Source organism: Macaca thibetana, chromosome 3, assembly GCF_024542745.1.
Source record: "Macaca thibetana thibetana isolate TM-01 chromosome 3, ASM2454274v1, whole genome shotgun sequence".
Lineage (NCBI taxonomy): Eukaryota > Metazoa > Chordata > Mammalia > Primates > Cercopithecidae > Macaca > Macaca thibetana.
Genome location: NC_065580.1, coordinates 152943590 through 152971218, shown reverse-complemented (window position 1 = coordinate 152971218; position 27629 = coordinate 152943590). Strand labels below are relative to the sequence as shown.

General features: G+C 58.5%; 1 protein-coding gene across 6 annotated transcripts; it reads left to right on the top strand.

Annotated features, from left to right (window-relative positions):
• The first annotated feature begins 1832 nt into the window (after positions 1 to 1832).
• On the top strand, positions 1833 to 27272 carry GATD3 (glutamine amidotransferase class 1 domain containing 3). 6 transcript variants are annotated; one of them, XM_050784497.1, is made up of 8 exons: positions 1833 to 2088; positions 2352 to 2404; positions 4293 to 4406; positions 5383 to 5502; positions 10115 to 10207; positions 13349 to 13505; positions 14974 to 15069; positions 15721 to 15858. In XM_050784497.1, exons 1-8 carry the CDS (start codon positions 1948 to 1950, stop codon positions 15772 to 15774), a joined length of 828 nt encoding a protein of 275 aa, XP_050640454.1. In that variant the 5' UTR covers positions 1833 to 1947; the 3' UTR covers positions 15775 to 15858. The 6 variants fall into 6 exon arrangements, 5 of the variants coding, with proteins under 5 accessions (XP_050640454.1, XP_050640452.1, XP_050640453.1 ...); XM_050784495.1 differs by having other exon boundaries at positions 13349 to 13514; XM_050784496.1 differs by lacking the exon at positions 15721 to 15858 and adding an exon at positions 26006 to 27272 and having other exon boundaries at positions 1835 to 2088; positions 14965 to 15069.
• Positions 27273 to 27629: the final 357 nt, after the last annotated feature.

Below are 27629 nucleotides of genomic sequence, written 5' to 3'. Positions count from 1 at the left end.
CTGCCTGCCGGCCTTCCGGGGGTGGTGAGGCCACGGGCTAGAGAGCGGAGATGAATATGACAGGCGGTGCCTTGTGGCCCACAGTGCTGTGCTTGGAGGCCTGCAGACCAGAGATCTTTGTAGAAGGGAGGAGCTCAGGCCCTGGTGCCACTGGGTGTTCTGTGGCTATACAATCTCTGTGTGACCTAGACTGGAGAGAATCCTTAGCTATCACCTGCCCAAAGCACAATTTCCAGGTTTCCCCCTCCTCACCTCACCCTTTTCTGTATCACTTGTGCATGGTAATGGACACCTGAGTAGTCGCCCCTGGGACAACTGGAGCTGTGCTCTGCAGTGGGGTCCGTGAGCTCCAGGCCAGGGGCAGCTCCTGCACACTTGGTAGAGACAGGGTTCTGGCTGCCGCACTGACTGAGAGTCTGCATTCGGCATTTCCTTTCTGGGTGGCCCTTGGAGTTTTTTTGCGCCATCCCACAACCCCATCACTCCCACCAGCTGATGCTCCCTGGCTGGCCGTTCCCCAGGAGCTGAGAAGCCTGAAGAGGGCCAGGCACAGAGGAGCAGGAACGAGGATGGTCAAATGTGCCAAGCTCATCTTTGCTTGTAACTGGTAATGTCCCATGTCTGTTATTCTAGTTCCGCACTATCTTTCAGAGATTGGCAGTAAAGTCCTAGTGATGGACGATGCGACAGTGGGGAAAGTGACAGCTGTGGGCTGGATCATCAGATGTGTCTGCAGAATCCAGTGTGTCCCTGTGAACATCCTCCAGCAGTGACCATTCACATTATTTCAAAAACCTGCATTATTGGGTTGAAAATGGGTAAATTGGGGAGAAAAGGCCAGCACTTATACAGCCATTCCTCTGTGAACCAACCCATGCATAACAAATAGATTTTTTTAATGGAAGAATTCCAGCTAGGATCTGAACAGGTGGGATCTTCACGCTGACCATCCATGCTGTGAACGGAAAGAAACAAAAACTGCCCGGTAGTGGTGGCTCACGCCTGTAATCCCAGCACTTGGGGAGCCCAAGGCGGGCAGATCACCCTAGGTCGGGAGTTCAAGACCAGCCTGACCAACTTGGAGAAACTCCGTCTCTACTAAAAATACAAAATTAGCCTGGCGTGGAGGCGCATGCCTGTAATCTCAGCTACTGGGGAGGCTGAGGCAGGAGAATCGCTTGAATCTGGGATGCAGAGGTTGCGTTGAGCCGAGATCCAACCTGGGCAACAAGAGGGAAACTCTACCTCAAAAAAAAAAAAAAAAAAAAAAAAAAAGCGGCCACTTGCCCCCAGACTAACCCAGATCAAGCCCCTGGGTGGAACGGCAGTTTCCAGGGTAGGACATCCCGGGGTCAGTAAAACCCGAAAGGGTCGCTCCGCGGGAGCGGGAGCCGCGAGGAGACAGGGAAGCGGAGGGGTGGTCCTGACCCCGCGTGGGTCCTGACGCCGAGATTAAAATGAGTGGCCATTTAGGAGGATGTGGACCCTGGGTGCTCGTGCTGGTGAGTTAAGGATGAGACGGAGGTAAGGTAAGAAGCGCCGGGCTGAGCCGCCCCGAGGCAACGCTACTTCGCGGATGGCAGGAAGGGCGCGCCGCCCCGAGGCCAGGCTGCTCCGCGGATGACAGGAAGGGCGCGCCGCCTGTGGAGGCGTCCGATGGGGGCGGCGCTGGAGACCCCGGGAGTCACCAGCATCCCTCAGCCTGGAGCCCGCGCCCTCAGCCACCACCGGAGGGAGAACAGGGTTCCCGGAACTCTACCCGGAGGCTCTGCGCAGGCGCGGCCCCGCCCACCGGCTCACTCTCGTGATTGGGCTGAGACGGGGGCGGGTCTTGTCTCCGCCCCGAAGACTGCGCAGGCGCGGTCCCCACAAGCAACGCGTTTGTGGGCGGTTAGGTGCGCACGCTCTGTCCCGGCGTGACCTTCCGACCCCGCTGTCCTCACCGCAATGGCGGCTGTGAGGGCCCTGGTGGGCTCGAGGCTCGCTGCGGCATCTGCCTTCGCGTCCCTGTCCCCCGGCGGTCGGACGCCTTCCCAGCGCGCAGCCATTCACCTCTCCGCGCCGCAGCCCGCGGCCAAGGTCGCGCTGGTGAGTGGACGGAGCGGGTGAGGTCAGCTCCCACCTCCAGAGATCAGCCTTCGCTGTTCCCCGCCCAAGGTCGGCCCCTCTTCCTAGGTCTGCTCCCGCCGCCCCAGGTCGGCCCCTTCACCCGGAGTCAACTCCTGCGGCCCAAGTCGGCCCCTTTTTCCCGGGTCAGCTCCCGCCGCCCAGATCGGCCCCTTTCCCCGGAATCAGCTCCCGCCGCCCAGGTCGGCCCCTTTCCCCCGGGTCAGCTCCCGCTCCTCTCGCAGGTGCTGTCTGGATGCGGAGTCTACGATGGGACCGAGATCCATGAGGCCTCGGCGTAAGTCCTCAGGGGCAGCTGGTCCTCCACCTTCACCCCGGGGGCCTCAAGAAGGCTTGTCTACCAGTGCAACTTACTCTTTTTTGAACAGTTTAGAGAAAGCATGTATCTTATTTTATTTTTATTTTTTATCTTTTGAAACAGCGCCCAGTCTGGAGTGCAGTGGCGCGATCTTGGCTCACTACAGCCTCCGCCTCCTGGGTTCAAGCGATTCTCCTGCCTTAGCCTTCCGAGTAGCTGGGACTACAAGCGTACACCACCACACCCAACTAATTTGTGTATTTTTAGTAGATAACGGAGTTTCACCATGTTGGCCAGGCTGGTCTCAAACTCCTGACCTCGAGTGATCCTCCCGCTTCAGCTTCCCAAAGTGCTGGGATTACAGGCATGAGCCACCGCACCCGGCCTAGAGAGCTTGTATTTTAAACACCCTATTGGCTAAAAAAAGCAAAAACGACTTGCAAAACCCAGGGAGACACTAAGGAAGCACAGTTTTTAAGTGTCATACTGTCACCTAGAGGTGATCACTCAGCTTTTCACTTGCCTGTTTTCAGGACACACACATTTTGAAAACACTGAGATCATGCTCAGTTTTGTAGATGTTTTGTAGATGTTTCTGACACATGGGAACTAATTCCCATTCATCCAGTTCTCAACGTTAACAGTTGCTTGTTATTTCTGGGTCCTAGACAGGTTACCGTTTATGTAACTGGTCAGCTATTGCTGAGTGGTTGGTGGTCTGATTGCCTATGTTACTGGAAATGACTGCAGGCCGAACTGGTAGGGCAGGAGGCCTCCGCGAGTGCCAGGTGCCTGCAGTTCCCATGTGGTTCAGGGTGAACTGGAGAGGGGAGAGCTGGGTGGTGGCAAAGGGGTGTCAGGCCATGAAGAAGGGCCTGAGGCTGGTGGCTTTGTAGGAGGCCCGACCCGGCTGGTTAGAGTTGGCACTAGGCAGAGTGAGCTGGGGGAAAGGGCCAGGATGTGTTTCATTTTGGCCTTGGTGGGATAGCAGATAGCCTTAGAATAGCTTGAGCCCTCCCAGGCAGAACGACAGGGTCTTGTGTCTGGGGTGTCTGAGTGGATTTCTTATGGGTAGCGGAACCCAAGTGCCAGGGCCAGGTCCTGACCTCTCCCTCTGGCAAGTCACTGATACGGTTTCCTCCTCCACATAAGGGATAGTGAGGACTTAGTGTGTGGGTGGGCTTAGCGAGCTATCTCCTGTTGGCACCGGGAATTGCGGATGCCAGCGTGAGCCCACGTAATGTCAGCTGTTGTCTCCAGGAGGAGCTTCTGTTGCCCTTGCCCTTGGCGAGATGGAGCTGCCTGGCCTGTAGTGTTGTCCTGGGGTCTCTGTGTCTCTCCCACCATCTGTGATGGGAAAGTTGAGGGAGACTAGAAATTGAACTAAGTAGCGACTGAAAGCCCCCTCATACCCCTCTGTGCATGTGGCCCTCTGAGCACACTGCTGCTTCTCACTCTTGGTGCTCGCAGCAATCAACTGGAGGAGGGCAGCCAGGCCCTGGGTGTAGGCAGAGCACTCAGCAGCCGGGGACCCGCAGGCCTTCAGGCTGTGCCCTCAGTGGAGTCACCTGGCCCCCATACCCCAGCTTGCAAAGGGAGCTGTTGGGACCAGCTAATCTCCATAGCCTACTTTTGAGGGTCTGTCATAGTCGTAACCCACCAACCGACAGTGAATTGGAATGGGGCTGTGGGGGACATTTGGCTTGGTATGGAACCAACCGTAACTTTTTGCAGAGCAAGTAAGATATTAATGTACATTAGGAATTTATTCCTGGCACTTAGCTAAAATCCTGTTTTTAAAAATGTGTTAACACAAATCTGGATGGGGCAGATTTTGAAGACTTGTCTCTGGTTTTCCCCGGTGCAGGATCCTGGTGCACCTGAGCCGTGGAGGGGCCGAAGTCCAGATCTTTGCTCCTGATGTCCCTCAGATGCACGTGATTGACCACACCAAGGGGCAGCCTTCTGAAAGCGAGAGCAGGTGGGGGTGGGATTGGAACTTGCTTCTTGTCCACCTCCCACGGTGCAGCTTTTTTTGCTGGCTTAGCTTAAACCAAGTCGTGGGTGCAAGTGAATGTCCTCTGAGCAGTTGTGCTCAGGCTGTTCTGGAAGTAATGCCTTCCTTCCAGTACTCACAGGAGTGAAAATATCGACCGTATCGCTTCCCACTGAGTAAAGCTGCTCATACCTTTGTCTTGAGCAGAGGTGGTGTTTCTCAGTTTGGCTGCCCACCTTCTTCCCCTGTCTGGCCTCCAGATCTGTTTTGTTGGTTCCCAGCAACATGTCTATTACTGCGGTGTGTGTGGTTCTGGCCTGCGTGGCCCAAGATCCACTTCCCTTGCCCGTCCTGCCCGACAGCCCTGGGCAGGCCATTCCCAGGTGCCTTCCAGCTGGCTTCGGACCATGAGAGGTCGGGGCTGGAGACTGGAGGAAGAAGCCGCCGCTGCCTCTTGGGGCTGTGCTTCTCACCAGTGGGGGGTTTCTTTTCCTGCCTTGGACCCTGGCTTCTGTACCTGGACCTGCACCTTCGGCCCCCACACCTGGAGGCTAGCGGCTTCCTGTGGTGACTGGCCTTCATGTTGCCTCACTCTGGTCCTGAGTCCTGGCTTCTTACCTTCCCCACTGAGTCCCACCGTCCTGATGAGTGCACAGAATTCTGTCTGCTTTAGACACTCGGAGAGACTTCATTTCCCGTGGGCCTTGACTGACGGTGCAGGAGATTCAGCGTGATTTGGTGCAGGTTCGGAGGTGCTGATCTGAAGAGTCCAGCATAGACTTAGCGTTGCTAGACCCATGTTGCCTTTCCAGGTAGTGACCAAACATGCCGACCTGGAAGTAAGTCCCTGTGTGGCTGAGAGCCATGTGTGTGGAGCGTGTCGCCTGTGGGCTGTGCCCCTGCCCCGCTCCGCAGTCCTCCACCAGCATGCTGAGGCTTTTTGCCCTGTGCTCTTTCCCAGGAATGTTTTGACCGAGTCTGCAAGGATTGCCCGTGGCAAGATCACAGACCTGGCCAAGCTCAGTGCAGCCAACCATGATGCCGCCATCTTTCCAGGAGGCTTTGGAGCGGCTAAAAACCTGTGCGTATTTGAGCTTTGAGGTCTTCCACTTTCCATGTGGAGATGGGAAGGGGGTGCCCCTGCCTGCTGTCCGATGTGGGCAATGGAGTGGTGATGGGAGGGGGTAGTGATGGGAGCAGCCTCTGGGTTTAGGGGTCTGGGCAGGGCACGTGACTGCTCTCTGATTTGGGAGCCGTTCTTAGGGTTGGGTCTTAGGATTTTAGCAAGACGTGCTTTTTTTTCTGCTTCTCTGCTGTCTTGTCTCTGAGCATTCCTGGGACCCAGCAGCGGTCAGAGTGGGTTTGGGGCTCCCTCTTATCTAATCACTGTGCTGGTAGATCTCGTCACATTGAAATCAGTCTCTATTTACTCGTTGGAGATCCCACTTTTTCCTCCTTTTATTTTATTTTTTCTTTTTTTTTCTTTTTGTCTGTAGAGATGAGGTCTTGGTCTGTTGCCCAGGCAGGGATGCAATGGCACGATCGTAGCTCACTACAGCCATGATCTGGGCTCAAGCCATCTTCCAGCCTCATCCTCCTGAATAGCTGGGACTATAGGTGCATGCCACCACGCCCATGTGTTTTGTTTTTGTGTTTGTTTTTTTGTAGCCTTACATGTAGCCCAAATTGGTCTGGAACTTCTGGGCTCAAGTCTCCCTCCCGCCTGGGCCTCCCAAAGTGCTGGGATTCCAGGCCTGAGCCACTGTGCCCGGCCCCAGTTCTCTTATGGAACCTTGCAGCGTCAGGAATTGGTTTTCTTCGTGGTGGTTTAGGTGGAGGTCCTGACCAGGAAGAAGGCGGCCGCCTCCGCGTGGCTGCTTGGGTTGGTTCCATGGTAGCTGGATCGTGAACTGTGGAGGCGTGGCCGGCTCCCACATGGTGGCGTCCTTGAGTTCCAGATCCTCTTTCCATTCTCTGTGTCTCCTCTCTCTCATCGCACATTTGTGGAGATTCTCTTGGCACCACCCCCATGGCCCTGCCTGCGAGGTGGAGGTGGTGCCGGGCTGACCCTCCAGGGACAGCTCTGTCACCTGCAGGAGCACTGGCCACAGTGCGTCTGAGCGTGCAGGTGGCTTCTGTGCCACGGTGTGGGTGGCAGCCCCAGCAGGGCCGGCCCCGGTTGGCGGCTCCTGTTTCGAGGGCAGGCTGGAGCCTGACTGGCCGCTCGCCCCGCCCTGAGCAGCCTGCATCCAGAGTCGAGGGGCAGGCAGTCTCCATCTGAAGAATGCGCCCTTCCTATCCCGAAACCTCGGAGGTCTCCTTCCTCAGATGCCAGCCGTTTTCTCTGCGCCCTTGGCCGTGCCCTCACCCCTCTCCCACCGGAAGCCCCGCCCCAGCCTGTCAATCCCTTCTCCTGAAAGCCAGCAAGCCTCGTTGGTGCTGCCTCACGCAGTCCCACGTCAGGCTCCATGTTTTGTCCAGTTGTCCCCACGTCGCCGCCATGTCCACGAGGCTCTGACTGCTGACACCGTGTGTGGCAGGGCCCGGGGGCAACTGGAGGGTGTGCTGGTGGCTGTGTGCCCTGGCGTGGCTCCTCCACGTTTTGCCAGCCCGGAGGCACCGGCGTGAGGCGCGCGGAGTGAGGTGGAGGTGCGCGGAGTGAGGTGCCGGTGCGCAGACTGAGGTGCGCGGACTGAGATGCGCGGACTGAGGTGGGGGTGCGCGGAGTGAGGTGGAGGTGCGCGGAGTGAGGTGCGCGGAGGAGTGAGGTGCGCGGAGTGAGGTGCGCGTGCGCGGAGTGAGGTGCGGGTGCGCGGAGTGAGGTGAGCGGAGTGAGGTGCGGGTGCGCGGAGGAGTGAGGTGCGCGGAGGAGTGAGGTGCGCGGAGTGAGGTGGGAGTGTGCGGAGTGAGGTGCGCGGAGTGAGGTGGGGGTGCGCGGAGTGAAGTGCGCGGAGCGAGGTGGAGGTGCGCGGAGCGAGGTGGAGGTGCGCGGAGTGAGGTGCGCGGAGTGAGGTGTGCGGAGTGAGGTGCGCGGAGTGAGGTGCGCGGCGTGAGGTGGGGGTGCGCGGCGTGAGGTGGCGGTGCGCGGCGTGAGGTGGCGGTGCGCGGCGTGAGGTGGGGGTGCGCGGCGTGAGGTGGGGGTGCGCGGCGTGAGGTGGCGGTGCGCGGCGTGAGGTGGCGGTGCGCGGAGTGAGGTGGGGGTGCGCGGAGTGAGGTGGCGGTGCGCGGCGTGAGGTGGCGGTGCGCGGAGTGAGGTGCGCGGAGTGAGGTGAGGGTGCGCGGAGTGAGGTGCGGGTGCGCGGAGTGAGGTGCGCGGAGTGAGGTGGGGGTGCGCGGCGTGAGGTGGCGGTGCGCGGAGTGAGGTGGAGGTGCGCGGAGTGAGGTGCGCGGAGTGAGGTGGAGGTGCGCGGAGTGAGGTGGAGGTGCGCGGCGTGAGGTGGGGGTGCGCGGCGTGAGGTGGCGGTGCGCGGAGTGAGGTGCGCGGAGTGAGGTGGAGGTGCGCGGAGTGAGGTGCGGGTGCGCGGAGTGAGGTGCGGCGTGCGTGAGGTGGGGGTGCGCGGCGTGAGGTGGCGGTGCGCGGAGTGAGGAGGTGCGCGGAGTGAGGTGCGCGGAGTGAGGTGGAGGTGCGCGGAGTGAGGTGGAGGTGCGCGGCGTGAGGTGGGGGTGCGCGGCGTGAGGTGGGGGTGCGCGGCGTGAGGTGGCGGTGCGCGGAGTGAGGTGCGCGGAGTGAGGTGGAGGTGCGCGGAGTGAGGTGGAGGTGCGCGGCGTGAGGTGGGGGTGCGCGGCGTGAGGTGGCGGTGCGCGGAGTGAGGTGCGCGGAGTGAGGTGGAGGTGCGCGGCGTGAGGTGGTGGGGGTGCGCGGAGGAGGTGGAGGTGGGTGTGGGTGGCGGCGTGAGGTGGGGGGTGCGCGGCGTGAGGTGGGGGTGCGCGGCGTGAGGTGGGGGTGCGCGGCGTGAGGTGGGGGGTGCGCGGCGTGAGGTGGGGGTGCGCGGCGTGAGGTGGAGGTGCGCGGCGTGAGGTGGAGGTGCGCGGAGTGAGGTGGGGGGTGTGTGGAGTGAGGTGCGCGGAGTGAGGTGGGGGTGCGCGGAGTGAGGTGGCGGTGTGTGGAGTGAGGTGGCGGTGCGCGGAGTGAGGTGCGCGGAGTGAGGTGGGGGTGCGCGGCGTGAGGTGGCGGTGCGCGGAGTGAGGTGCGCGGAGAAGTGAGATGCGCGGCCTGAGGTGGAGTTGCGCGGAGATGTGAGATGCGCGGAGAAGTGAGATGCGCGGAAAAGTGAGATGCGCGCAGTGAGGCGGCGTGAGGCGCGCGGCGGTTCTCGGGGGTCAGTGGGTCTTGCTTTTGGCTTTCAAGGTGTTGATGGACCCTGGGACCGATGTGCCCGTGGGTCTGAGCCCACATCTCCTGGGCGAAGCTCCCATTTTCACTGACCTGTCCAGCGCGTTCTGGGAGAGCCTGCCCTGCGTGTTCACAGTGCAGTGCGCTCTGACGAGCTGCAGCCGTGGCCGCTCCCCACCTTCTGAGACAGTCACCCGTGGGGACGGTGAACACCCGCTGCCTCCAGAAGATTCCCAGTACTCTGCAAGCAAAGCCGTGTGGAAAATGCTGGGGCGGAGGACTGGGGTGCGTGAGCGGTGGCGTAGAGCCCGGGGGTGGCGTTCGTGGGAAGGTGTGTCCACTTGTAGATTTGGTGGCATTGCCAAACACACGCCCCATGGGCAGGGTGGAGAGACCTTCCCCGCCCCGCGTGCCCTCCACAGCTCCTGCTCCTCGGCCTAGGTGTGGATGCTGGTGTCTTGGGTAAACCTGCGTTTGTTTCATGGTCACTGGAGCGAGAGTGCTTGTTATGCCTGGGGGCCGATTGCGTTTCTTTTTCCAGAAGCTCTGGAGTTTCTTGCGGCCCCTTTGTTTTGAGGAAAAACTCACACACCGTGTTTCTCCTCCTCCCACCACAACAGCCGTCTACACAGAAGGCTCCTGTGAGCGGCTTTGAAGGGTCTTCCCCAGGCACCACGCAGGGGTCGCTGCTGCCTTCTAATTCAGTTCCGACAGTATGGACCCGGGGCAGCGTCCAACCCCACGGGTTGAGGGCTCCGTCCCCAAGACTGCCCTCCGACACACACCGGTGACCAGCCTTGAGCTTCTGGAACTGACCGATTAACTTCACTGAAGTTGGGGTTCCCACAACCCCGTTTGCTGGAGTGGCTTACAGTGCTCAGGGAAACATGACGTCAGCATTCTCCCCCAGGGAGTGGGGGACCCTCTCAGGAGAAAGGCGGGGAACATTACAGTCCTGCTTTGGGGCAGGTGAAAGGCAGGCAGGAGGTCAGAGGCTGCCCGAGGCCCAACACAGCCAACATCATAACAGAAAGCTGACAAGCGCCATGGGAGTCAGGAGCCGGATACCGGTGTCTGAGTCTCAGCACCGCAGCCTGGGTTCCGCCAGCTGCTCCAGAAGGTTCCAGGGCGTGAGCCCTCTCGGCCTGGTGGCCTCCTGCTCCACCCTTCCTGATCCTCCTGCTTTCTGTGCTGCTGTTTAAAAAACAGGAAAAGGTGTTCACATCAAACGCGCGTATGTGCAGCCATGCCCATGTCTCTTGCTGCAGCTGACTGAGGGTCTGGAGCTGTGCCTAGGAAGCCCCCCAGGAGTAGACCCTGGTTGTGAGGCTGTCTGAGGAGGCCTTTTCTCTCCCGGTAGGAGCACGTTTGCCGTGGACGGAAAAGATTGCAAAGTTAATAAAGAAGTGGAGCGTGTCCTGAAGGAGTTCCACCAGGCCGGGAAGCCCATCGGGTATGTACCGCCGCTCAGGCCTCGGGCAGTGAGGGAGGAGGGTGCATGGGCCTGTGGCCTCCATACCCAGCCAGGAGCTGCCACTGATCCTGAAAACTCACAGCTGGTTTTCTTGTTTTAGCTGAGGGGATTTCACGCGATGTCACTGGTGACTTAACAGGAAGGAAAGGGTACGCTCCACTTCCCTAGCGGACACTTGGAATTCTCTCAGCTCCCAGAGGCATCCGTAGGCAGTCTCTCAGGACCCCTAGCCTTTACCAGACCCCTTCTCCCAAGCTCCTTAGCCACAGTATCCCCAACCCCGCTGACTTCTGGTCAGTCACTACAGCACGTGCACCATCCCTGATGCCGTCCACTCCCAGCAGCCTCCCTCCTGGGGAACCACAGCCGACCATGCCCCTTTGCCCCTGCTCAGACAAAGCCTGGATCCTGAGGCTGGCAGCACGAGGTGGGTGCCCACTCCATCAGCGCCTTGGCTTCCGTGGCGGGTCACGGCCCTGCAGGGATTGTGTGCTCTTTGCCGTGTGCAGCCGGGAAGTCACCCTCAGATGAGTGACGGTGACCCAGCAAGGCCGGGTTCCACCGTGGCAGGTGTGATGCTTCCACGAGCCTCCCCGCACCGGCTCCTTGGTGGTCCCGGAACCCGGTGCTGCGCTGTCCGGGTCTCAGCTGCATCTGGTGCTGGCATCTGTCCCCAGTTGGAGAAATCCCTGGAGCAGGGCGAGAGCCGCAATTGTGTTGATGAACATCTGTGAGGCACGTGCAATGGCCGCTCACTACCAGGTTCTGTTAACCAAACAAGGATAAGGCTCTACCAGAATTCTCTGAGCAGGGCTGGGGAAAAAAACCCTCCCCACCCACAGTCAATCACTTAAGGACCCGCCTGGTCACCGTCCCGGGTGACATGGCGGAGCCACAGGAAGAGGTGCAGGCTCAGAGCTCCCGAAGGAGGTCCCTGCTACAGGCGCACACAGCCCAGGTGAAGATACCGCCGACGGTCCCCACCTTGGGATCCCGTCCTTGTCAGAGAAACGTTCCTGGGATGAGCGCCCAGAGGGAGGAGCCCATGGCCCTTTCTTTTGTGGCTGGTTCAAAATGTCGGTGAAACAAGATAGCCCTCCGGCAGGTGAACATGCCTCCCCTGAAAACAGTGTGGGGTGCAAGCCCATCTCCTCCCCCGTCCAGCCATGAGGCTCCCCTAGAAACAGCACAGGGCGCAAGCCCGTCTCCTCCCCGGTCCGGCCACGGGGCTCCCCTGAAAACGGCGTGGGGTGCAAGCCCATCTCCTCCCCGGTCCGGCCATGAGGCTCCCCTAGAAACAGCACGGGGCGCAAGCCCGTCTCCTCCCCGGTCCAGCCACGAGGCTCCCCTGGAAACGGCGTGGGGCGCAAGCCCGTCTGCTCCCTGGTCTGGCCATGGGGCTCCCGTGCACGGTGACCCACAGGCTTTTTCTCTTGCCTGAGGAAACCTAAATCCTTTCCCGCTGCAGCGTTCCCTTCTTAAGCGGAGAGGGGCGTGGCAGTGGTTCTGTGGCTGGGCACACAGTTTCCATGTCAGCCTGCCTTGAGGTCCCTCCTGCAGCCGGCCCCACCCACCCCTCAACCTGGTGCCAGAGGCCTGCGTGGCCGGCCAGGGGCTGTTAGGCGGCCCGGCTACTTAGTGCTGGGACCCTTTCCTTGAATGCAGTAGTCGAGGTGGGTGCTCGGCTGTGCCAGGAGATGCTGTGGTATCTGTAGCTGGCACTTGATGGCCAGGCGGCTGCACACAGCATCAGGAGCCCCTGAGACCCTGCTTCCCAGACTTCCTGTCTGCTCGGTGGGCGGCAGGGGGCCTTCGTCTCATAGGCAGCCAGAAGTTGCTTCAGCTTTAGGACATGCACTTTTGAGGGGTGGGTTTGTTTTGAGAGAGTCTCTCTGTTGCCCAGGCTGGAGTGATCTCGGCTCACTGCAGCCCCCCACCCCGGTCAAGCCATTCTCCTGCCTCAGCCTCCCAAGTAGCTGGGATTGCAGGCACCTGCCATCAGGCCTAATTTTTGTAATTTTAATAGAGATGAGTTTTCGCCGTGTTATGCTGGTCTCAAACTCCCGACCTCAGGTGATCTGCCTGCCTCAGCTGCCCAGAGTGCTGGGATTACAGGCATGAGCCACTGTGCCTGGCTGTGACATGTGTTGTTAACAGTGTTTTGTTATAGCCCATGGTAGCAGTTTCCACCTGGGCCTGTTGGGAGTGGGTAGGACTATAGACGGCGGGAGGAGGGATGAAGGAAGACAGGCCAAGGTGTGGGGTGTTGGGGGCAGGATGGGGCCTGACAGCTGTGGGCCACACCACAGGTTGCCAGGGAATGGGGCTGCTGTTTGATGAGGCCGTGCCCTTTCCACTGTTGCCCCTGGGTGGCCGTGAGGTGTGGACAACACAGGTCGCTGAAGGCGCTGCTGTGAGCACGGTGCCTAGCACACAGAGGGGCCTCTGTTGGCTGGGCAGGAAGGGGTTCCTGGTGAAGCAGAAGTAGGACCCAGGGGTGGGCATGGCGGGACCCTCAGCTTTAGGGCCCGGGTGGAGCTGTTGTGGCCTGCGTGTCAGGGTCGGGCATGCGCCACCAGCCTGCACTTGCTGAGACTTGCGCTGCAGGTCGGAGGCTGGTGAGGCTGCTCCTGGCCCGCTGTGCCTCCACTGTGAAGGGGGTCTGGTGTGGCTGGTCAGTGCAGCTGTGATACCTGTTCCTGGGGTCACAGAGCATCCCACAACTCAGGGCTGGGGCAGCCGCACGCCTTTACCTGCTCTGTGAGTGGACTTCGGCAGCCCGGGACTCCCGCCAGTCTGGGGTGTCCTGGGGCTTGGGGCTCATCCGTGACTGTTGGGGGCTCCCCTCAGGGTTCCGTGGCCTGGTGCCTGAGTGCCTGCAGGGAGTGCTGGGTGGGGAGTGGGGCTGAGGACACCTCACTCAGCCTTGAGTCACCTGGTGCGGCCTCCACCACATCCCATGGGCCACAGCCTCCGGGCAGCCCAGGCTCACAGCGGGCAGGGACAGCAGGGCCCCCATGGCAGGGCAGCCTGGGGTCATGGCGAGGGTCATTTCTGTTCTGCAGGCCGTGCAGCCTGGGGTCCCGCACCCGTCTGACCCGTGTTCTTCTCGCCTTTCAGCTTGTGCTGCATCGCGCCTGTCCTCGCAGCCAAGGTGCTCAGAGGAGTCGAGGTCACCGTGGGCCATGAGCAGGAGGAAGGTGGCAAGTGGCCTTACGCTGGGACCGCGGAAGCCATCAAGGCCTTAGGTGCCAAGCACTTCGTGAAGGAAGTGGCCATATCCTTCCTGGTAGCCAGGCCCGGCCCGCAGTTGCGCTTGTCCCTGAGCCGTGCATAAGGACGCCCCGCCTCTGGGCGGCCTCTTCACTGGGAGCTGCACCTGCTGCTCTCCCTGTGGGGCCTCCCCTGGTGGGCACCGTGGCCATATGTCTGCGGGTGTTAAGCAGATGGCTGTGACGGCCCAGCTGGTGCGTGGTTGGCAGGTGGTCCAGGTCCCTAGCCTGACTGTTGAGTCTGCTCAGCAACCCCCAGACAGCCACACTCGGGGCCTGCCTCGGGGGAGGGGGTAGCACCCTGCAGGGGAAGCTGTGGGATCTCAGGATGCTCCAGCCCAGGGGAGGGTGAGGAAAGAGTGTGTGCGAAGTGTGGAGGGAGAGCGGCCAGGTGTGCAGGAGGGAGGGGCTTCCTGAGATAATGGAGGAGAGCATCTGGGCATGCAGGAGGCAGGCGCTTCCTGGCTTTATTTGGGTGGAAGTTCTCAGGCCAGTTTGAATAGCCAGGTGATTCTAGCCAGCCTCACAGCCCCCGGCCCCTCCTGTTGAGGTGTGTACCCTGGATTCTGAGACGATGGACCGAGAGCACCAGTGGGGCTGTTCCCAGGGAGATTTGGAGGAAGGCTCCTGGGAGGCGCTGCCTGGATCTGGAATAATGTCCATGTGGGCCCAGTTGAGAGAACAGAACAGTCCGGGGTGCCGGAAGGTGCTAGAATGAGTACAGCATGGACCCGGTTCCCGCAGCTGTTGTTCTGGAGGGTGCAGTTCCTCTCAGTGGGGCAGCTTTTTACTCACAGGCAGCTTCCGACGTCAGGCCCGTCTCCCACTGCGGCTTTCCTGCCGGGCAGGAGCACGGGGCAAGGCTGGCCCGACGTCGCTGACTGCTTGCAGGAAGGTGGGGGCACATGTCTTGGTTGGTGTGGAGGCCTGGCCACTGGTGCGTGGCGTTGGGGAGGCTCAGGTCTGGCCGGCCGGCTCCGGTTGTGCGCCTGCTGCCCTGTTGCCTGTTTCCCCGCAGCATGAGGACCGGCTCCCTCACTGCCAGTTCTTCCTCTGAAAAGTGGAGGCGCTGCTACTGCCTCCGGTGGTGGTTGTGAGGACCCAGGCATGTGTGCGCCCCCATGGCGGGGCAGCTCGTGGCCATGTGTGGGTGTTGGGCCTGTGTGATGCTGGCATGAAAGGTGCCCTGAGGGCATTGCCCCGTTCCCTGGAATTTCCCCGCTGCTTCCTTCCTCTAGAATGCATGTCAGTTGGGAACAGGTACCTTCCTATGTTGTTCAGCAGCATCAATCATACAGAAAGCGGGGTCCTGCCAGCACAGACTGCACCAGGAGCAAGTTCTCCTGTTCCAAGTTACCTGAGAACAAAGTTAGGACGTGCGGTGAGGGTGGGGCAGGGGCCGGGGCTGCATACCTGAAAGTCCCTCGGGTCCCTGCACGGTGGCTTTTCCATAACTCTGCACACGAAGCTCACGTGGACCAGAAAAACAAGGTGGTCACGACCCCAGCTTTCATGTGCCAGGCGGCACTCCACCACATCCACGACGGGATCGGGGCCATGGTGCAGAAGGTGCTGGAACTCACTGGAAAGTGACGCGCACGGACGGGGTCCCAGCTTGGTGCCAGGACTTGGCCTCACGCTCTGGCTGAGGTGCTGTCAGCTGCTTTCCGTCCAGCTGGGGGTCTGGCAGGCCCTTTTTTTTTTTTTTTTTTTTTTTTTTTGCTGAACCCTGCAGGCGTTCTCTGTAGGGAGGGTGGCTGCAGGGCCTGGGTGGGTGTTTCTTCCTGGGCTTTGCTGGGCTGCTCTCACATACAGAGGCCGAGGGGCCAATTCGTTCTCTGCCACAGGGACTTGCCTCACTGTGTCCCAAAAACAAATCGCAACCAGCTTTTCCAGAAACAGAAAATTCTGCCGTCCGAGATTTTATACTTCAGGTTAGTTTTTGGAAGGAAGAACATTTTTAGGTTTGCAAGCCTCCTGATGAGGAAACCAGAAATACCACATTTATGGACCGTGAAAGGTTGGTTCTCTACTCTGAAGGGACTTTTGAGTTAATCGGCGTAAGGGGGTTTCTAAAGCAGGCAATCCCTGTAGCCACAGAGAATAAATGCCTTCCCAAAGTGGCAACTTCCCAGAGCCACGTTTCAGGCCTGCTGAGACTGCTGGGTGAGGAATGGCAGTGAGGTTTCTTCAATTAGTCTCAGTTCTCTTAATTTTCAGGAAGAAAGGGAAATTGCAGCACGTCAGCCTCCGAGATTGACCTCTGGGGAGTGATGGTAGCGTTGGTGCCAGGCCGTGGGTTCAGGTGTGGCAGAAGCTTGCAGACGCATCCGAAGGGAAATAAAGTGTGTTGGCGTTTGACTGTGCTGCGTTCATCTGTCTATGCAGGATGGTTTGGGGGAGAAAGCACTTGGGATGGGAGTCAGGTGTCTGCACACTTCACTCAGTGTCACATATCTGTTGCCTTTTGGATCTGTCTCTGCCTGAGCAGCCAGGGCCAGGCCAGCCTGAGAGGCCCCACGCTGGGTGAGTGGCAGGAACTGCCCAGCGTTGGGGTGGGGGTGTGGGAAACGCCCGTTCTGGCTGCTGGCACGGCTGTTCTGTGTGGTCTGGTTTGCACCTCCCTGTGTGTTGGCTGCTGGGCCTGGAACGGGGCCCCTGGTCCCGCAAGACTCGAACTCTCAATTGCACTCTACCCACCACACCCCCTTGGCCTCCCCACCCACCACGTGGAATCAGCAGATTCATTCCACCACCTTGAGAGGGTGCGGGGGACCCATGGGTAAGGCAGGAAGGCCCCGGTGCACCCCACATCAGGTCTTGGCCTGATGCTTCTGGTTCTTCCTCCGTGGGAGCTGGGTTCACCAGTGGCCTTCCTCCCACCGAGGCCAGGCCTCAGGAAGGCCTCACAGGTGTCCACGCCCACAGCACTTGCCTTGGGGCCAGGATTACCCTGGCCCGGGCAGCAGAGGAGCTTCCCACGTCCCGGGTAAGGTGAGGCTCCTCCCCTTTCTCATAGGCTGGTGTGGACACATTTTGTGTGGTGGGGGTACCCATATACCACACATGTATATTCACGTGTGCGTGACTGCGTGAAACGTGCACCATATACCACACGTGTATTCACGTGTGCGTGAGTGCATGAAACGTGCACAATTACAAGCATGCACTTTGGGGTTTCCACCAAGAAAACATGCAAAACCATCCCTTGGGCTTGGAACGGCGGCACTGTCCCCAGAACCTCCCAGCCCCGTGCAGGCCCCGGCTGCACACCTGTGTACTCGCCTTCGCGCGCACGTGCTCTCTCTCTCTCTCTCTCTCTGAGGTGATCCAGTGTGGCACCCCACACTCAGGTGCTTCTGCTGGGCCAGGCCTGTCCTCACCTGCGTCTGCCCTTAGCCCAGGCGGTCCTGGGAGTCCTCAGTGTCCCCACTTGCAGATGAGGCTTTGCTCCACCCAGGGCCCTGCAGCTTGTAGGGCTTGACTGGAACTCAGCTCTGAGCAGTGTAGCACCAGAACCCGAGCCCTAGAAATAGATCTTGGTACGTTGGGAAGCCCACAGAGGGGCCGTGACAGAACCGGAGAGCTTGGTCCCAGGTTCACTGGAGGAGAGCTCGGTCCTGGGTTCACTGGACAGTGACTCCGTGGCTGCTGCGTGCCAGGCACCTTCAGGTACCAAGGGCATTGTCATGAGCATGCCTTCGTCCTGGAGCTCAGGTGGAGTGGAGGCAGCCAGTACGTGGCCCGGTGAGCCGTGGAGTCCCCCAGCAGTGGTGGGGGTGTGGACATGCTGGGAAGGAGGATGGCAGTGCCAAGCATGCATAAAGTGATCAAGGAAGGGGACAAGAGGCCCAGTGGGAACAGGAGCTAACCAGGGGTTCAAGGTCAGGCCATGGGGAGGGAGGGGTGCTGGTGACATGCATGGTTCCAGGGACCAGGCCCTCCTGCCATCCCAGAGGCCTCTCCCACGGCCTGTGCGCCCTGGAACATGGTTGTGACTTCAGATGCTGCCACCAGGGGGCGTGGCAGAACTGTCTTTGGGGCTGACCCCGGGGGGGCGGCCCCCCACCAAGCTGCTTCCTGTTGGCGCCATCAGAGTCTGGGCTATCCTCTCCTGAAGCCCCCCCTGGTCTCCACATACCCCGCCCCTTTGCTCTGTCCCTCTGGTTTCTTTCCAGGGTACCTCGTTACCTCCTGTCCAGGTTCACCAGAGCTCAAGCTGTGGACATGTCCCATTCCCCAATAATCTTGTCTTCATTCTCTGTTTCTCCACCACTCCCAGTTCCCCCACCACTCCCAGCTCCTCCACACTCAGCCCTCAGCTCCCCCACCACTCCCAGCTCCTCCACACTCAGCCCCCAGCTCCCCCACCACTCCCAGCTGCTCCACACTCAGTCCCCAGCTCCCCCACCACTCCCAGCTCCTCCACACTCAGTCCCCAGCTCCCCCACCACTCCCAGCTGCTCCACACTCAGTCCCCAGCTCCCCCACCACTCCCAGCTGCTCCACACTCAGTCCCCAGCTCCCCCACCACTCCCAGCTCCTCCACACTCAGCCCCCAGCTCCCCCACCACTCCCAGCTCCTCCACACTCAGCCCCCAGCTCCCCCACCACTCCCAGCTGCTCCACACTCAGTCCCCAGCTCCCCCACCACTCCCAGCTGCTCCACACTCAGTCCCCAGCTCCCCCACCACTCCCAGCTCCTCCACACTCAGTCCCCAGCTCCCCCACCACTCCCAGCTCCTCCACACTCAGTCCCCAGCTCCCCCACCACTCCCAGTTTTTCGACACTCAAACCCCAACTCCCCCACCACTCCCAGCTGCTTCTCCATTCCCACCTGTTCTTCCTTCCTGGTCTTCTCCCCAGACCTGGTCTGACTGTCCCTCCCAGTCCCTCATCTACCTGGGGATGGTTGTCTTCCACCCTGATCTCCAGGCTCTCTTGGATGTTGCTCCTTCCCTTTCCTCCCCCCGAGCTCCTCACTGTCCCAGACCCCTGCCCAAGGAGGCCTCGAACTCCAGCCCTTCTCTGTGCACTACACTTGGAGTGGAGCACCGCCCACTCAGCATGTCCAGACCAGGCCCCCCACACACGCTTCTTCCTGTCTCTGTCTTGGGGGCCATTGTGTGCCCAGCTCCCCACAGGAAACTGGTCCCAGCCGCCTATGTCTCCCTGCCCCTCCCTCTACCCAGCTATGGGTTTTGCCTCCAAACATTGTCCAAGCCACCCCCTTCCTCTCCTGTGCCTAGACCAGGTTCATGCCTCCTCCCCATGTCTGGTCCTGACACCCTCCATCCCTCCCTCCTGGGACGACCAGCCCCCCTCTTTGTATTACTGGCTCCCCTTGTCTCTCAGCTCTCAGTGTCACTCTGCAGAGAGGACTTCCCCGCATGCCCTGGCTGAGGAGGGGCCCCTGGGCCACTCATCTCGCAGATCTCGAGGTCTGTGAGTACACACGTAGCACAGTTTTACCATCTATCTCCCCACTGCACTGGGAGCGTCAGGAGAGAGGATGGGGGCCTCATGGGTGCCCCTCCATCTTCCCTGGCCAGGCCTGGGCCCTGAGGGTGGTGGGCTCTTGGCATGAGCCGGCCGGCGCGTGCTGTGAGGCTCAAGGCTCACGGACCTGACATGCCACCTTGGCGCCCGCCCGCCCCCAGGCCCCTTCCACCTACTGCTGGCCAGCGTCTTCCTCTAGGGCTCCCTTAACATCACCTTTTCTGTTTTGTTTTAAATAGACTTTATTTTCTAGCACAGTCTTAGGTTCATGGCAAAATGAAGCGGAAGGTACAGAGAGTCCCACACACTCCCTGCCCCCGCGCATGCACAGCCTTCCTCACCATCACCCCCGCCCCACCCTGGCAGAGCACACATTAATTATAGGCAACCAACCCACGCGAACGCGTCATCACCCCGAGTCTGTGGCATCCGTTAGGATTCACTGTCGGTGTTAGCCATTCTGTAGATTCGGACAAATATAGGACATGGATCCGCCATTTACAGAGAATGCAAAATGGTTTCATTGCCCTGAAAACCCTCGGCTCTGCCCATTCCTCCCCCACCCTCCACCCCCATAACCACTGATGGTTTTTACTGTCCCCACAGTTTTGCCTTTTCCACAATGTCACGTGGTTGGACTCATGCACTATGTGGCCTTTTCTGATTGTCTCCTTTCGCCTGGTAATAGGCATTTAAATTTCCTCTTATGTGTCTTCATGGCTTGACAGCTTCTTTCTTTTTAGTGCTGAATCATATCCCATTGTCTGACTGTACCACAGTTTATCCATTTACCCTCTCAAGAGCATCTTAGGTTTGTCCCAGTTTGGGGCATTTATGAATAAAGTTGCTATAAACACCTGTGTGGAGGTTTTTGTGTGGACATACATTATCAGCTCCTTTGTGATTGCTGGATCATATGGTGAAAGTTTTACAAGAAGCTGCCAAACTGTCTTCCCAAGTGGCTGCACCATTTTGCATTCCCACCAGCAATGAATGGGCGTTCCTGTTGCTCCACGTCCTCACCAGCATTTGGTGGTGTTTGTGTTTTGGATTTTGGCCAGCTGATAGGTGTGTAGTGATATATTGTTTTAATTTGCTATTTCCTAGTAACATATGATGCTGAGCCCCTTTTCATGGCTTATTTACTATCTGCATATCTTCTTTGGTGAGGTATTGGCTCAGAATTTTTGCCCATTTTTAAATTGGTTGTTCATTTTCTTTTTGCTGAGTTGTAAGAGTTCTTTGTAAATTTTGGATCGTAATCCTTTAATGATATCTCGTTTCTAGTTATTTTCTCCAGGTTTGGGGCTTGTCTTCTTATTCTCTTGACAGTGCCTTCACAGAGCAGTTTTTAATTTTAATGAAATCAAGTTTATCACTGGTTTCTTCTTGGATTGTTATTTTTCTCCCCTTATGAAAGAGAGAGAGAGAGAGAGAGGGAGGGAGGGAGGAAGAAAAGAAAAGAAACGAAATGGGGTCTCACTGTGTTGCCCAGGCTGATCCCAAACTCCTGAGCTCAACTGATCCTCCTGCCTCAGTCTTCCAAAGTGCTGGGATTCCAGGTGGGAGCCACTGGGTTCAGTCTTGTGTTTTTAAAACTCATCACCAAACCCTCGGTCATCTAGAATTTCTCCTGTGTTATCTTCTAGGAGTTTGATAGTTTTGCATTTCACATTTAGGTCTGTGATCATTCTGAGTGAATTGTTGTAGGGGTGGAACGCATGTGTTGGGATTCATTTTTGGAATGTGAACGCCCCATTGTTTGGCTCCATTTGGTGGAGACTGTGCCCCATTGCATTGCTTTTGCTGCTTTGTCACAGACCAGTTCACTCTCCATGCAGGTTTGTTTCTGGGCTCTCTCTCTGCTTTCATTGGTCTGTTTTGCCAGCACCTGTCATGAGTAATGTAGCTTTATAGTAAGTCCGGAGCCTGCCAAGTCATCAGAGTTGGAATCTGCCCCTATCAGATGTCCAAACCGTGTCCCCAGGTCCCCAGGAGGGCCTGGCTGGAGTCCCTATAGCCCTGAGCGCCAGGAGAGCAGGGTCTGCCCACTCTGGGAGGTCTGTCCTCGCGAGGCTGGACACCCAGCCCTGGTTGTCCTGGTCCACCTGGTATGACCCTGCCCTGTTCCTGCTTCTCCCAAGCACCCGTGACCCTGGGAAGCCCATCACAATCACCTCCCTGGACCCATGCTGTAGAGTGCACCACTCCGTTCCCACCACAGCCTCAGGCAGCACTGGCACCCACAGCAGGGGCCACCCTCACAATCTCACATCGCAGGAGCCCAGGTGTGATGCTAGCCAGGCTCCCCAGAGGAGGCTTTGCCGGCCCAGGCAGCTGCATCTCTCCAGGACCCCACTGCTCCCCGGGTCCAGCCCAGGCCCTGATTCAGCAGCGACTCCATAAAGAAGTAAAATGAGAATATGCACGAGGCCCACACTTAGGGGACTCCTGTCCCATGGTGTCCAGCATGGCTCACAGGTGAGGACAGCAAAACCACCAAGAAATGACCCGAGAGGCCAACAGCAGCTCCCTGGGAAGACCACACTCTCCAGGAGGACATAGCAACTCTGAAATACACAACTTAGGTAGAAATCTAACAAGGTATGTACAAGATCTATGAGGAAAATTATAAAACTTTAATAAGTCAAAGAAGTAAAATGGAAAGATACTCCACACCCCTTATTATGCATACCCCCCTTTATCCCTGATAAGCTTCTTTGCTCTGAAGTCTGCTCTGAAATTAATATAGCTATTCCAGCTTTCTTGTGATTAATGTGGTATGGTATTTCTTCCTCTGTTCATTTACTTTTAATCTACATGTGTCTTTTTATTTATTTATTTATTTAGAGACAGAGTCTTGCTCTGCCACCCATCTCTACAGTGATGAGATCTTGGCTCACTGCAGCCTTCACCTCCTGAGTTCAAGCAATTCTCCTGCCTCAGCCTCCTGAGTAGCTGGTACTACAGGCACACGCCACCACACTCTGCTAATTTTTGTATTTTTGGTAGAGATGGGGTTTTGCCATGTTGGCCAGGCTGGTCTCGAACTCCTGACCTCAAGTGATCTGCCCACCTCTGCCTCCCGAAGTGCTGGGGTTACAGGCGTGAGCCACTGTGCCCAACCACTGTTTTTATTTTTAAAGTGGGTTTTGTGTAGATAATATATAGTTAGGTCTTATTTTTTGATCCATTCTGACAATCTCTATCTTTTAATTGGTGCATTTATACCACTGACATTCAAAGTCACTATTGATATAGTTGGATTAATATCTACCGTATTTGTTCCTATTTTCTATTTTTTGTTTTTGTTTTTTATTTTTTCTGCCTTTTGTGGTTTTAATTGACCATTTTATGATTTTGTTTTCTATTCTTTCTTAGACATACTTTTTCACGTTTTCAGTGGTGACCCTAGATTTTGTGATACACATTTCCAACTATTTCAAGCCCACTTTCAAATAACACTGAACTGCTTGCTAATGGGTAGCACAAGTATCTTTTTGTTTTGTTGTTTTTTGAGACAGGGTCTTGCTCAGTCGCCCAGGCTGGAGTGCAGTGGTGTGATCTTGGCTCACTGCAAGCTCCGCCTCCCAGGTTCACGCCATTCTCCTGCTTCAGCCTCCCGAGTAGCTGGGACTACAGGCGCCCGCCACCACGCCCGGCTAGTTTTTGTATTTTTAGTAGAGATGGGGTTTCACCCTGTTAGCCAGGATGGTCTCAATCTTCTGACCTTGTGATCCGCCCGCCTCAGCCTCTCAAAGTGCTACAGGCACGAGCCACCGCGCCAGCCCAAATGTATTCTTATTCTGTAGCTTAGGTGTTCCTCCCCACCCCGCCCCAACCCTCTGCTGGCTTCTTTCAAGATTGTTTCTTCAACTTTCTGCAGTTGGAATACCAAATGCCTAGGTGTGGATTGGGCATGATATCACTTTTAACCTGCTCTAAAACACAAGGAGGACTTGGTGCCGGAACAGGCACCCAGCAGGGCAGACGGTTCCAGGACTCACCCTGGCTGCTGCGAGCGTTTCCCTGCAGGAATGCGGTGTGGCTGCGGAAATCCTTCCAGGCTGCTGCTGGGTCTGGAAGTGCCCCCCACCCCTGTGTCTGTGTTGTTTTCCTGGGGCCTCCAGCCATGGTGAGAAAGGCGTGGGTGGGGGCTGAGGGAGGGGCTGGCTGGCTTCGGACTGTGCTGCCGTGTAGATGGGTGCCTGGCAGCCTCCTTGGGCACAGCCGTGGAGGAGACGGTGCCGTCTCCGTCAGCCTCAGTCACCCCGACGCTGAGGCCCAGAGGCTGCCCTAGAGGGGAGGAGCTGGAACCTAGGAAGTCGGTCAGGTGTGCACCACGGGGTCATTGGCCGGCACCAACCACCAAGTGGCTTCAGGGGCGGGGGCAGCCTGGGTAGACCAGGCCAGGAGACCAGCCCAAACCAAACGGCTGACTCACAGGATTGTGAGCAAATACAGTGGTGGTTGTTTCAAGCCACTAACAAAATGTCTCCATTTCACTCAGCGTCATGTCCTCGGGGCCCGTCCATGTTGTAGCATGTGTCAGAATTCCCTTCTTGTGGCTGAAAAATATTCCACTGTGTGTGTGGGCCACGTTTTGTGTGTTCCTTCCTCTGGCGATGGACACCGGGGCTGGTTCCATGTTGTAGCCGGTATGAATAATGCTGCCGTGAACGTGGGTGCCAGGTGTGTCTCCGAGACTCACTTTCGGTTCTTCTGGGTACCCGCCTGGAAGTGGAATTGCCGCGTCATGCGGTTGTTCTGACTTGAGGAACTGCCTTCCTGTCCTCCCCGCAGCTGCACCATCTTCCATCCCAGCAGCGCTACACAAGGGTTCCGGTTTCCCCACATCCTTGCCAACACTTTTTCTTGTGGCTGCATCATAATGGATGTGAGGTGGTTGTGGGGATTTCTTGCTGGGCCTTCCCAGGGAGCTGCTGTTGGCCTCTTGGGTCATTTCTTGGTGGTTTTGCTGTCCTCACCTGTGAGCCATGCTGGACACCACATGACAGGAGTCCCCTAAGTGTGGGCCCTGTGCATATTCTCATTTTACTACTTCATGGAGCAGCTGCCGAATGCAGGGCCTGGGCTGGACCCGGGGAGCAGTGGGGTCCTGGAGAGATGGGGCTGCCTGGGCCAGCACAGCCGCCTCTGGGGAGCCTGGCTAGCGTCACACCCAGGCTCCTGCGGTGTGAGATTGTGAGGGCGGCCCCTGCTGTGGGTGCCAGTGCTGCCTGAGGCTGTGGTGGGAACGGGGCGGTGCCCTCTGTAGTGTGGGTTGTCCAGGGAGGTGATTGTGACGGGCTGCCCAGGGTCACGGGTGCTTGGGAGAAGCAGGAATAGAGCAGGGTCATCCCGGGTGGACCCAGACGACCAGGACTAGGTGCCTGGCCTTGAAAGGACAGACATCCCAGAGCGGGCAGACCCTGCTCTCCCGGAGCTCAGAGCTACCAGGACTCCAGCCAGTCCCTGCCCCGCCCCTCCTGGGGACCTGATCTCAGGGCCCTGAGGGCGTGGTTTGACGTCTGACAGGGCAGATTCCATCTCTGATGACGACTTGGCAGGCCTCCAGCGAGAGGAGTGCAGCAGCTGGTGCTGCGGGAGGGGCAAGGGGAAGGCGGGGCAGGGCCTTCTTCCCACGGCCACCGAGTTGCCTGGAGGGCCTCATGAGGAAGGAGTTTCACTGCCCAGACAAGCAGTGTTGACCAGCCAGGCCCAGTACCTGATTCCAGCTCAGCAGCTGCCTCTCCTGCGGTGGGACCTCAGACAAATCACATGCCCACTGTGACTCCTGCTCATGGGGCTTGCGAGGACTTGAACTGCGTGTGTGCGCAGGTGTGCACATAGGAATGTGTGATGTGTGTGTCCGTGCACGTGTGTGTGCAGCTGTGCAGCGCACCTGTGGGCAGGCAGGTGTGTGTGCACACGTGTGCACATAGGCATGTGTGATGTGTGTGTCTGTGCACGTGTGTGCAGCGCACCTGTGGGCAGGCAGGTGTGTTTGTGCACAGGCATGTGAGATGTGTGTCCGTGCACATGTGTGTGCAGCTGTGCAGCGCACCTGTGGGCAGGCAGGTGTGTATGCATGTGTGTGCACATAGGCATGTGTGATGTGTGTGTCCGTGCACGTGTGTGCAGCGCACCTGTGGGCAGGCAGGTGTGTTTGTACATATGTGCACATAGGCATGTATGATGTGTGTATCCGTGCATGCGTGTGTGCAGGTGCACAGCGCACCTGTGGGCAGGCAGGTGTGTGTGCACGCGTGTGCACATAGGCATGTGTGATGTGTGTTTCTATGCACATGTGTAAGCCACTGGGACCAGGTCCGGTAGGTCCCAGCCTGCAGGTGTGGCATGACTAGTAACTATTTTTATTGCCTTGAAGTGTGAGTTACCTTCTTAGAAACCACCGCAGCCACAAGAAAAACAAACAGCAGCCAGTCATTTAGAGACACAGGCTGGGTGCTGAGTGCAGCAGAGCCTTTCGGTGGCAAATGCAGAGCCTGTAGCTGGCAGGAGCTGGGAGGGCGTCGTCTCTAAGCCTGGAGCTGGCCGGGCGCTCCCGCTCCTGTGGTGGTGGCAGTCCAGGGCCACCAGGCACTCTGGCTGTCCCGGTTCCCGCCTCGGCCTGGTGGGCAGAGGGGAGGATTGGCAGTTTGCTCCTGCCATGTGGCATCTGGCTTGTGGGGGGCCCACACTGCCGGTCCTCAGGCTGTGGCTGGGACACACACACTGAATTTTCCTGAGGACCAAGTGCGGTCACACACAGGACCGCGCTGTAAACTTGTGCAGCTCCAAGTGAGTGCACAGGGCTGGCGGGCCCTCGATTTGTCAGCAGTCGGGGCTCAGTGCTGGCCCAGAGCCAGGGCGGCTCGTGGGTGTCTGGGAGGTTTGGGGTTGCTCAGAGGAGCCCCCGGGTCAGGCTTGGTGCCCCCAACCCCTTCTGGAATTCTTTGGTCCATCCCAGAGCTCAACTCACGTTCTTCTCCCATCTTTTAGGCTTTCTGGAACCTTCCAGGGCCCTGTTACTCCCACCACTTCTTCTGAGGGCGTGCCCACCACATGCTGACTCTGTACCCGTTTTACCTCATTTAGCCGTCGCTGCAGACGTGCATCGTAGCCGTATCGGCAACTCAGCGCTGCTGTGGCAAATCACCACACACCCAAACCAGCAGAGAGTCCCCCTCCCCGGCTCTGGTGCCAGAAGCCCAAGATCAAGGTGTGGGCAGGGCTGGCCCCCCGAGGCCGTGAGAGGGGTCTGTCCCAGGCCGCTCCTGGCCTTGTGGCCTGAGGTCTTCGGTGCTCCCTGGCTGGTGGAAGTGCTGCCGCGGCCTCGGCCCCATGTCGTGTGGCCTGCTCTCGCTCTGTGTGTCTGGGTGGGTCAGGGCCCACCCGGCTGACCTCGCTTTAACCTCATTACCTCTGTGCAGACCCTGCCTCCAAATAAGGTCACGTTCACAGGTCCTGGGGTCAAATAAGGTCACACTCACAGATACTGGGGTCAACTAAGGTCATACTCACAGGTCCGGGGGTCAGGACCTCAACACATGGCTGTGGGGGACACAGTTCAGCCCAGGAGGGAAACTGAGGCACAGAATGGGGTGCACTTCCTGAGGCCCCATGGCTCACAAGGAGACAAGGAGGGGCTGCAGGCTGGGGTCCCAGATGCCCTCTCACACAGCAGCCACCATCCTAGCCAGTCCCAGCCCCTCCTGGGTCCCCCCGTCTTTACTCAGGGTGGCCCCATGTGCCCGGCCTGTCCTCAGGTCACCCTGACTCTAGCGTGGGATACCCCACCTCAGAGGGCACCTCCTCGGGGTTGGGTTACGGTTTTTTAAGTCTTGTGGAACGCCCCCCGACGGCGTGGGCCCAGCTGTTGAGGAGGTGGGCCGTGGTCTTGGCTGACGGTGCAACACCCACACACCTGACCCAGTTAGGACCTCTGATCTGGAATGGCTGCTGACTCAGTTTCCCTACATGGAAACCACCCCTCATGCCAGCCTTTTCTGTCCCCTGCTGCAGCCTCCCTGGTGGGTCTCGTGCACCCTGGGTGGCCTGGGTTCTTGGCCCCAAGGGAAAAGGGGGCTCCTGCTAGGGGCAGAGAGGGAGGGACAGGGCAGGGCCTGGAGACAGATTTCAGGATTGTCTTCGGATGGCACGGCCTGGTCCTCAGCTTCTGATCATTTTCTTCATTTTCACGACTCCCTGCACTTCCTGGTTTTGGGTGAGGCCAAATAGCAGAAGTATTAAAATATTCCTCCTCGAGCGTCTCGTGGTGTTTCTGATCTGGGCCGAAACAGGAAGCTCTGTGAGATGTGTCACCGGAAGTCTCTGGGAGCCTGGGCTGCGATCCTGCCCAGCCCACCCTAGTGGAGAACGCATCCCGGGGACCGTGCTGGGTTTTGGGAAAACACTGGGTCACCCCCTCCCATTGAAAGACAACCTTGGGGAGCTGGGCTCCGTCTGCGTGACTTTGCTGGGGCCGCGTCGCACACACCACGGCCAGGCACTCCACAGCAGGTGCAGGTTCTCTCCAGTCCCCGGTCGAGGTTTAGCGTGGCGGTTACGAGGCCGCTTCTCAGCAGGCAGGCGGCGCCACCTCCCCGTGTCCTTGCGTGGCCAT

Bases quoted from the DNA above. Each gene is read 5' to 3' on its own strand.
- GATD3 (XM_050784495.1), top strand. From the start codon at position 1,948: ATGGCGGCTGTGAGGGCCCTGGTGGGCTCGAGGCTCGCTGCGGCATCT. The intron at 2,089-2,351 runs GTGAGTGGACGG...CTCCTCTCGCAG, and splicing joins CCGCGGCCAAGGTCGCGCTG to GTGCTGTCTGGATGCGGAGT. The intron at 5,503-10,114 runs GTGCGTATTTGA...CTCTCCCGGTAG, and splicing joins TTTGGAGCGGCTAAAAACCT to GAGCACGTTTGCCGTGGACG.